Consider the following 10460-nt stretch of genomic DNA (forward strand, 5'->3'; position numbering starts at 1 on the left):
TTTATTTTTATTATTTTTTTTATTTCCCCTAAAAATCCAGGTCCCACTTTTTTAATTACATCCCCAAAAAACGGGAAAACTTTTTTTTAGACAGTTTATAATAACCTAGATTGAAAGTGATTGACATAGGTTAAAAAAATCAACCTAGGTTGAAATTTAATTAACCTGAAATTTAATGCAACCTGTAATTGATTTACACGCAACTGTCACAGTTCTCAAAAAAAAAAAAACATATTTTATTTTCCTGGTTACTTTCTCGCCTTCTGAGCAGTTATTTGCCTGATTTAACACGATTTAAGTGACTTCTTAGCTTCAGGGCACCAGTCACAATCAAAATCCGACGATCGCCACATGGACAAAATTGCTTCTGTTTGACCAAGTTTCAAGGTCCAGCGAGTATCCATTGATGAGAAAAAGCAGTGAATATTCAAGATTCTTCGAGGCTCGCTTTCAACTAATTTGGACATGGCTGGTCAACCGTTCACTTTGAGCCTCGATACAGTGATAGCAAATCATTGAACGGTTGCCCAGCCGTTTCCAAATTCGTTGTAAGCGAGCCTCGAAGGATCTTGAATATTTGAACATTCACCGCCGTTTTTCGCAGCGATGGATACTTGCTGGACCTTGAAACTTGGTTAAAGAGATATAACTTTATCCACTGGCCACCGTCGGAGTTTGAGCCTAACTGATGTCGGAAAAGTGTGATTTTATCGGCGAGATGTGAGGTAAGCTAGAAACTACTTTCCAGCCTTTCCTTTTTTATGAACGAGTGACAAACCAGGACGCTGAATGGTCGCTTAAATCGCGTTAAATCAGGCAAACAACCGCATAGAAAGCGAGAAAATCACTAGAAGGCGCGGTGGCCTCATGGTTAGTGCGCTCGACTCCGGATCGAGTGGTTCGGGTTCGGGCCTGGCCGGGGACAGTGTGTTGAGTTCTTGGGCAAGACACTTTACTCTCACGGTGCCTCTCTCTCCACCCAGGTGTATAAATGGGTATCGGCGTAATGCTGGGGGTAACCCTGCGATGGACTAGCATCCCATCAAGGGGGGAGTATAAATACTCCTAGTCGCTTCATGCTACGGAAACCGGAGATAAGCGCCGGTCTGATGGGTCTTCTGGCTCGTGTCTTTACTTTACCGTTTTTTTTTATTGAACAACAATAAAAGCAAGGTGACAGACGCTAACACCAACCCGGTTGGTGTTAGCGTGTGTCACCTTGCTGTTATTGTTGTTTTTTATTGAGAACTTTAAAGGCCATCTCTCTTCACCTCATTTCCCAACATGGACGCTTGCTGAACGGATTTCCGCCGTTTCTCCCGCCAAAAGTCCATGACGTCGTTCCTTGTCACGTGATTCCCGTAACGAACAAAAATTGAAAATATTCATAAATTATCCATCTTTGCTGGGGGTAAACCGAGTCGAAGGAGCGTACACCACTACTTGCCGCAAATCAAGGATCGTGCACAGAACATAATACCATTACGTTTATTCCCGCAAAAAAAATCCAGCAGTAGCAATTCAAAAAAAAGATAATGCGGTAAAATGATGGGCCACATTCCATGGCAGATCAACACTTCTGGGTTATGGACTGCTGCCTCAGAATTATTTCAAACAGTTGTCATGAGGTACAGGAATCAATCTGCTCTCTCAACTCATATTTTCATGATACGAAATCATTTACGTGACAGAGATTTTTCCAGGCAGTCAAGAGCTTCCGTGTACCCTTATGAATAGCTGTTCTCCTTATAGGGAATACCGCAAACTGAGCACACCATGGCAGCCTTCAGGCCTAGGACTCGACTGCTTTGGCTCAGGATATCACCTGTCTCCCCCCCACAATGGGTTACAATCCTGAGTATATCTCCATTTCGAGTGTCGTTTGAGACCTTCTCAGGCCTTCAATAAAATAGTGATACCTTTACGTGGGTCTTTATTTGCAACTACACATACGCTTTCTTTTTTCGATCTAAAATATCCCTTTGGTAATGAAAAAAAAAAATCTGAGGTAGCTTGTTTACTCGTTCACTAAGGTGCGAATAAGTAATAGAAGCGAAAGCGGGTCTTCTCTGTGCTGAATTCGTTTCGGGAGATATATGTCTGTGAAACAGTTCCTTCAAGATAGAGGACATTTCTCCTCAAACAAAGTGACATTGATGTATGTTCTCTGTGAGGTAAGGAAATAAGTCAGAGAAAGAAGCGTTAGAAAAATAATTACATTTATATATAGTTTAAAGGGAGAGAACAGTTATCAGATAGTAAAGAAATTTACCTCCTTTTCATTAAGAATTTCTTGTAGGGTCACAAAAAGTTCTTCAAATGTTGGCCGATTATCAGGAGACATGTCCCAACAACGCAACATGACGTCATAACTAGAAGGATAACAAAAAACATTAAATTTAAGTTCTTCTTATAGAATGGAGAGATATAATCTTGTTAAATTCTTAGGAAACGTCTTTAGGTTACCAATGAAATGGCTAACGTTTTTACATCGGTTACAACGTTTGCTGTTATATAAAGGAATAATAGATGATGTTTACCAGGAGCCTACAATTCCAGTACTATGTTTTCACAGATCAAGCTTTTTTTAGACGAGTTCTTAAATAGGATTTGACTTGCAAGCGTGACCATTCTCAATCCCATAGATAATAATCTCAATGCAAGACTTGTGAAAATAATTAAGTCTGTAAAAACGCCGTTCCTCAACTTCAATGAAGTTGCTAGTACGGTATGCTCCCCGATTTCGTGAATGAAACGTTTCGTCGTTCATGGAATCTGAATTTGCTGTTTTTCAACGAGATTTTTGTTCTTTAACAAAGAACTTTAGAAAAGTATTAAAATAAACTAAAATATCGTAAAAGTTGGACGTCTCGTTTACTCTGGTAACCTCTAAGTTCTTCAGCAGAATGTGCTGTGGGGTTCTAAACGTGGGTAAGAACGTGAAAATCAATTCTTTTTAAATGGTCTGGATAGCACAAGTGTTACTAATATTTTTAAAAATACAACCACACCAGGGGCGTAGCGTCCATATACGCACGTACGCCCGTGCGTATAGCTCAAATCCGGGAATCCTTGTTCCATAGAGGCATTAAGTTTTTAAAAGTCATTATCAAATCGGGCCAAGTTTTTTATATTGAGACTTAAGTGATGTCTCTTTGGGTGAGTATTTCCAGTATTTTTTCAATAACCCATTCAGGCCTTACCAAACGCATCCAACATCATCCAACTTTGTTGGACCTGTTGAAAAGTGGCGAACGACAACGAGGTGGCCAAACGAATGCAACGTGTTGGATCCAGCATTTTGGACTCAAGGGTCTGGAACCAAAATCTACCCAAGTTCCTTAGAAAACAAATTCTCGTCCTGTTGGCGTTTTCAGGTTCCTTTTAATTTTATCAATAGAGTCACTCTCTCTGATAGCAAGGGGAAGACTGTTCCAGAATCTGGGGACTGCAACAGCAAATGCGTAGTCTCCAGAGGTCTTGCACCAAGCAGGTGTGAGGAACCTTGTGAACACCCAGGGCGTCACTGCGTAGGGAGTAGCATCCCGGAGTCTTGACTTGCAAAAGATCCTGCAGATACATCGGCGCTATGCCCCTGAGAGCTTTGAACACAAGAAGGGCTATCTGTTCAAAGAGAGATTGCATGCTCGAGCTTTCGTCGCTCAGATATTCAAGACTTGACTCGAGAGAGAGATTGCATGCTCGAGCTTTCGTCGCTCAGATATTCAAGACTTGACTCGCTCACCATTCTGAAGCTTGAACTGACGTGGCAACGCGCGAAACAGATGCAACGATTAAACCATCATCATGGATACCGATCGGCCGCAGCGCAAGCACGCGTCCAACACTGTTGAATGTGATTGCCAAACAAAAGCCACACTGTTGCTCAATCCTTAGAACAAAACAAACGTCAAAAGATCTTGAAGGCGATGTTTGATGCAACATGGTGGTGATAATGATATTATAACAGAGTCTTGCCCTCTGCTTGTATTGAAAATCCTCTGTTTCTTTTCTAGCTTGCTGCAGACAAAACTCGACAGATAGGTAAAATAAACAACTAACTACTGCATTTTCCTTCGCATTTATTTATTGAAATGTCCTTCGAAAATAGTCGGAAATGGAGACCCTAAATTTCAAAATTTTCAGGGAGCATGCTCCTAGACCTAGACCCACCTAGTTTGGAGCGCCTTTGGCGCTCGAAACATTCTTCGTGTGCGTACACCTTCAAAATCTCACGCTACGCCCCTGGAAAAACCGTGTGTTTTAAGTTTAAGGAACATGTTTCGGTGTTTTAAACATCATCTTCAGCCATCTTTGTTCTTTGCTTAAACCCCACATGTCTTCAGAGTTTTGTGCAACAGATTCGTTCTCTTTTGTCCAAGAGATTCAACAGTTTGATTTCATCGACAAGTTTCTAATTCCCCATGACGTCACTAGCCTTTTTACAAATATCCTTTTATCTGAGACGATTGATTTAGCTGTCAACGTCATAATTGATGGTAACTTGAATTCTGACCTAAAACTAAGTAAACTTCAACTTAAACATCTTTTCAATTTTGCTACTAGCCACACCCATTTTTTATTTAATGGTTGCTTTTACGATCAAATAGATCGAGTGGCAATGGGTTCAAGTTAAGCCACTGTATTAGCCAATTTCTTCATGGGTCATTATGACAGGCTTTGGTTGGAAAAATACACCGGTACCCAAGTATTATATAATCGTAGATACGTAGATGACATTATTTGTTGTTTTCAAAATTCTTATCATGCAGATTTGTTTTTTCAATACCTTAACAAATGCCATCGCAACATTAAGTTTACAATGGAAACAAAAACATGTAAAGAAGGCAAATTGCCTTGTTTAGATGTATGAATGTTCTTGTATCACTTCTGTTTTTCGAAAAAAAAAGACTTACATTGGTCTTCTTACAAATTTTTTCAGTTTTGCTCCTTTTCAGTACAAATTAGGGTTAATTAAAACTCCCATAGACAGGGCATATAAATTAAAATTAACAATACTACCCAGGGTTTTCATATTACGGCGGGAATTTATTCTCTGAGCGTGGGCAATCCACATGGAACACATTCTGGCCATATGATTGGCTGTTGCCTAATCTCCTTGGGATCTGTACAGCGTGGAAGCCGATCAAAAAATAACTTGCGACATATTACCTATGGAAAAGGGCATGTATGGGTGATGCCCCCTGTTCCCCCTTTATTTTCAGTTTATGGTATCAGGGCGTTTAAGAAAAGACGACTTCCGTCGTGGTAAGGCTTAATTTTGTGCCACTGAGGACAAATCTAGTTAGTGTTCTGAGTGGGATTGCATGAGATCTAACGCCTCCTCAAAGGTGCTATACGTCGAATTAGCAACGAGTAACAGCAGAGATAAATAACCCGGAAGTCTCGATCTGCGATAGAATGCGGCCCATCAAGCCCTGGCCAAACGAGAAATGTTTGGCGACCAAACAACATTAAACATTGTTTTGGCGGGAAAAAAACATGACGGTATTGGGTTCCATACCTTGGCCTGTGCCCTATCTCATGGGTGTAGCACGAGCAATCTCTCGCGCGGGTATTTTGTTTCGGACCAATCAGAGGTGTTGTTTTATCAGGCCAATCTAATTGGCCATTATATGCATGATGGGATCTGGGGCCTTTTCTTTAATGTCTCGGGAACTTTGCGGGCCAATTGTGAACCTAGGACTCTCTTATTTGAGAAATCTTCTATTCCAACAGATTCTTAAAAGACCCGAAAAAAACAGTATATATCATGATAGCAAAGCTTCATGCCTCGCAACAGCCTTTATTTCAAGTAGCGGAGTGATTGCCTGAAATGCTCCAGGGCCCGAAAAGTTTCAGAACTTTCGAGAAACCCTGTATAGGCCAAGCCGAGAGATCTGGGTTATTGATATCTGGGATTACTCAATAGTGTTAACTTACAGCTCTTGTGAACAATGGGGTGGTTTTCCTAATCTTAGTCCGTCTTGCAGTAAATTATGAAGCTCCACAATTCCTCGTACACCTCTGTAAGGTAGCTCGCCTAAAAAATGTACCAGGTGATGAATGGAGTACAGCTGTTTCATTTTAGTGTGGGCGTAAGGCATCCCGAATGGTCGTCAAAAAAGAATATGACATCGTTCTGATTGCCTGTTTGTTTCCTATTACTATGCTAACTGGTTGGCTAAAAAAATATCCCTTCGGAGTCTAGAAGAAATAATACTTTTTCAACTGGTTTAATTCTAGCTGAATTTTTGGAGGGGAGTGGCAACTGTAAAAAAAAAAAAATTAAACAGCCAACTCGTGCCCGTCCGCATCCATGTTTGCTTTACCTTGATCACCAGTGGAAAAAGTAGTGGAAGAAGTATACACAGAGATCTAGGATCTTCCCCTCTCTCAAGAAAACTCTTATCATCAGATCCTGGCTATAGGACTTATTCCATCGTTTTGCATTTAAACTGAATGAAGAAAACAAATGATGGATTATGATCCATCTTCCTGATGCCTGTCTTCCAATTTACAGCCTCATAGACTTACCAAGGGTGACTATTTCCCATAGTAGAACCCCAAATGACCAACTAACGAGATAAAGAAAACAATTGTCAAGAATTAGGGAAATCTGGAATTAAATGGAACCTTTATTTGCATAGGGTGGCCCATTCATCTAGTGAACTGATGGTTTCCAAAAAGGCCCTGAATTAAACACAGATATTAATAATATTTAACAATTATTCCAAGTGCGCGCGTTGAATATGAGATGGTCAACAGCTAATGAGTAATGTAGCGCTGCTTGGATTATAGGGGCACCACTTGACGCAATCAGTTTCCATGTTATGTCCTTACGGTATAAGAGCTGATAACCTAGATTGAGTGAACCAATTAGAAAGCTACAAACGCGAAATCCGAGGTCGAAATTAAATAAGAAAATCTATTAAAAGCTAGATCATTGGATAATACAATTCTTGCGCTTTGATTGGCTTAGCTATCATGGTAAATAAGCTGTTAGTAGATACTATAAAACTGTGGATAGCGTTGAAGGCGCGCTCTGATTGGCAACTCATACTCCGAATATCCTTTGTTATTAAATTCTCAACCTCGGATAATGCATTTCGCGTGCTCTGATTGGTTCACTCAATCTCGGTTATCAGCTCATATACCTTGGTTTGACCTTATATGGTAAATGATTGCGTTAAGCGTTGCTAAACTAAAAATGTTTTCGCCGGAATGCGAAATTACTCTTTGAATAAAGCCAAAAAGGAGAAAAAAAAACTTTTTTGTGGAAAGTTTGGATCAATTCCGACGTTTAGACGTACGCAAAAGGCACGAAATGTTTTTGTGATAAGCCTGCGTCTGTTTGACAACAAGGTATTACACAACATCGCATCAGTTCTCATCAAGTTTTTTTTCGATTTCGCTCGGATTTGCTCGCTTTTTCCGCTCGTATTTCGTACTTCCAAATTTTTGGAGTCGAAGGAATTTAATAAAACAATTATTCCATTCGCGCTTGTTGGATATGAGACTGGTTATAGCCAACTCGGCGCTACGCGCCTCGTTGGCTATTTACCATCTCATATCCAACGCGCGCTTATGGAATAATTGTTAATTATTGACCGAATGCATAAATGGCGGCCAAAAAAATATTCTTTTGTTTATATGCTAATTAGACTCACTAGCCTCGCTCTCAAGCAACATTTCTTTTGTATTTTGTCTATGCAAACGAGGCTAGTGTGGCTAATTAGCACATAAACAAAAGAATATTTTTTTGGCCGCCATTTATGCATTTGGTCTATTAAATTCTCAACCTCGGATAATGCATTTCGCGTGCTCTGATTGGTTCATTCAATCTCGATAATTAGCTCATATACTTTAGTTTGACCTTATATGGTAAATGATTGCGTTAAGCGTTGCCAAACTAAAATTGTTTTCGCCGGAAAGCAAACTCTCTCTTTGAATAAAGCCAAAAAAGAAAAAAAAACGCTCTTTTGTGGAAAGTTTGGATCATTTCCGACGTTTAGAAGTACGCGAAAAGACAAGAAATGTTTTTTTGATGAGCCTACGTCTGTCTGATACCACATGGTATTACACAACATCGCATCTTCATCAAGTTTTTGCCCCAGCACAGCCTCAAATGAATTTATTTTTAGATACACGTTGCGCACAGAAAAATTTAACCAATCAGAGTAAGTCACGCGTGGCTGCTTCTGCCATGTTTTTTCAGGGACATGACAACTGATTTTCGCGGGAACGGGTATTCTCAAAATAGACTTAATTGTGACTGTGCTGGGTAGCCCACCACCAACGCCATAACAACACTCTCATCTAATTCACTCTTGCCCGAACATATATTATAATCGCTGCAAGAACAATTATATATAAAAAGATAAAACCATCTTTTTGTGTTATGTTATCTCACTGTTTTAATATATATTCCACTTCGGTGAACATTATTTTGTTTGTACAAAAAAAGTAGGGAAGATTTATCCATAATTTGTGGGCGTTTTTTAACAACCATTATTCTGCCGCCACTCGCCGGCTTGTCGGATAATTACAAGATGATTATAGCCAGTTCGGCACAGCGCTTCTCGTCCAACGAGCGCTCGTGGAATAATTGTTAAATAGACTATGTACGTATAAAGAGATTCACTGATAAGGACAGAAACAAAAATACAATAAACAATTAACAAAACAGAAAATATGTATAAATATTTACAAATAGCGGAACTCATGTCACCATTTAATTATTTTAAAGCAACAACAGCTCATGCTCAGCTCTAACATGTTGATGATGCGATGGTATCCTTTAGTAGAATTGAGCAAGAATTGCTCAAGAATATCTAAAGGTTACGTTCTTTTGTTTACACTAGTGCCATGAGAGTATACCACTGTTCCTAATAAAATGAGAGTATTCTATAAAATATTTGGAAAGTATATTATGCAAACACAACTAGAATGCATTTGTTAATACCTCTAAATATTATGCAAACGCTTGGCAACTATAATTCATTTTTAATAGTTCTAATAGTCAACAACCTATTCCAGTCAAGAGTATTTAGTACGTCATTTCAGATGTCTCTTCTCTAAAAGCTGCAGAGTACTGCTATACTTGTGATGATCGGCAGCTAGCGTAAACAATACTGAATAGAACTGAGCTCTTACAGAAGCTTACGAATGAAAAAAAAAAAAAAACCCGGAAGGTTTCAAATAAAAATATCGAGTAGGACACTCTCTACATATTGACCTGATGACCTATTCCAGTCAAGAGTATTTAGTACGTCATTTCAGATGTCTCTTCTGTAAAAGCTGCAGACTACTGCTATACTTGTGATGATCGGCAGCTAGCGTAAACAATACTGAATAGAACTGAGCTCTTACAGAAGCTTACGAATGAAAAAAAAAAAAAAAACTGGAAGGTTTCAAATAAAAATATCGAGTAGGACACTCTCTACATATTGACCTGATGTTAAGTGGCAAAGGAATATTCAACTCACACATCGCCCTTGATTGTGCTGATCCCTTGCAAAGCCTCCACTGACATCCACAACCACGGAATTTTTCCCTTGTAGGAGAGAAATTAACTGTAAAAAATCTCATAAAGGGGGAAGGGAACTAGATCTGACTTTCAAATTATATACGGTGTTCCTCAAGCTTGTTCCCAGGGTACTGTGTCTATCTCAATAATGGAAACTCTAAGATTGAAGGTATGTGTGAAAAAATAAAAGGGAGAAATTCAGTGGTCAGGGCATCGGATTTTTATGCGGCTAATCGCAGTGTGTCCTTTGAATTTCTATTTGCTGTGAGCTACCTTGAAATACAAGTGCACTTCCCCTTCTAGACGAGGTATGTATTGAGTTTCATGGGAAGAAAGAAAGAGAGATAAAATAAGGGGTTGAATAGGACGCAGCCTCCATCTGGCAATAACCTACACTTGATGCACAAATACGCTGATATACTACCGGAAGCTTTATGGAAAAATGTAAATATTATTTCAACCCAATAGCGTCGGACCTATGTCTAATACTTGTAATCAATTTAATCCCCTTTTCGAAATAAACGCAATTGGTCATTATGAAGTACCTCTGTTGTTTTGATGTATTCCCCATCTGTGGAAATATCTCGGGCCATTCCAAAATCAGCCACTTTTGCTACCAGACCATTTCCGATCAAAACGTTTCTTGAGGCGAGGTCGCGATGTATGCACTGACGAGATTAAAGAACAGAATACAGTATAAGATCTAAGATCTCATACGTCATACGGTTTCAGGAAGCAGGGCTGGTGCAGTGATGCGAGTAGTCGCCCCCCATGGCCACAAATGTGGCGAGGGTTCGATCGATTCCCAGACTCGGCGTCATATGTGGGTTGAGTTTGTTGATTTTTTTCTGCTCCGAGAGGAGTTTCTCCACGCACTCCGGTTTTCTTCTCTTCTCCGAAAAACCAAATTGAATGTTTGATTTATAACTTA

General features: G+C 39.6%; 1 protein-coding gene across 10 annotated transcripts in view; it reads right to left on the reverse strand.

Annotated features, from left to right (window-relative positions):
- Positions 1–660: 660 nt before the first annotated feature.
- Positions 661–10460, reverse strand: part of LOC137971978 (fibroblast growth factor receptor 4-like) — a 72913-nt gene continuing 63113 nt past the window's right edge. For all 10 annotated transcript variants that reach the window (XM_068818736.1, XM_068818741.1, XM_068818739.1 and 7 more), the window contains 6 exons: positions 10075–10197; positions 9489–9556; positions 6538–6578; positions 5944–6043; positions 2273–2372; positions 661–2167 (listed from right to left, as the gene is read on the reverse strand). In XM_068818736.1, the coding sequence (XP_068674837.1) occupies positions 2117–2167; positions 2273–2372; positions 5944–6043; positions 6538–6578; positions 9489–9556; positions 10075–10197 (483 nt within the window). In that variant the 3' untranslated portion in view covers positions 661–2116. The remainder of the gene's footprint in view (positions 2168–2272; positions 2373–5943; positions 6044–6537; positions 6579–9488; positions 9557–10074; positions 10198–10460) is intronic.

The sequence above is a fragment of the Montipora foliosa genome, chromosome 9 (genome assembly GCF_036669935.1).
Source record: "Montipora foliosa isolate CH-2021 chromosome 9, ASM3666993v2, whole genome shotgun sequence".
NCBI lineage: Eukaryota > Metazoa > Cnidaria > Anthozoa > Scleractinia > Acroporidae > Montipora > Montipora foliosa.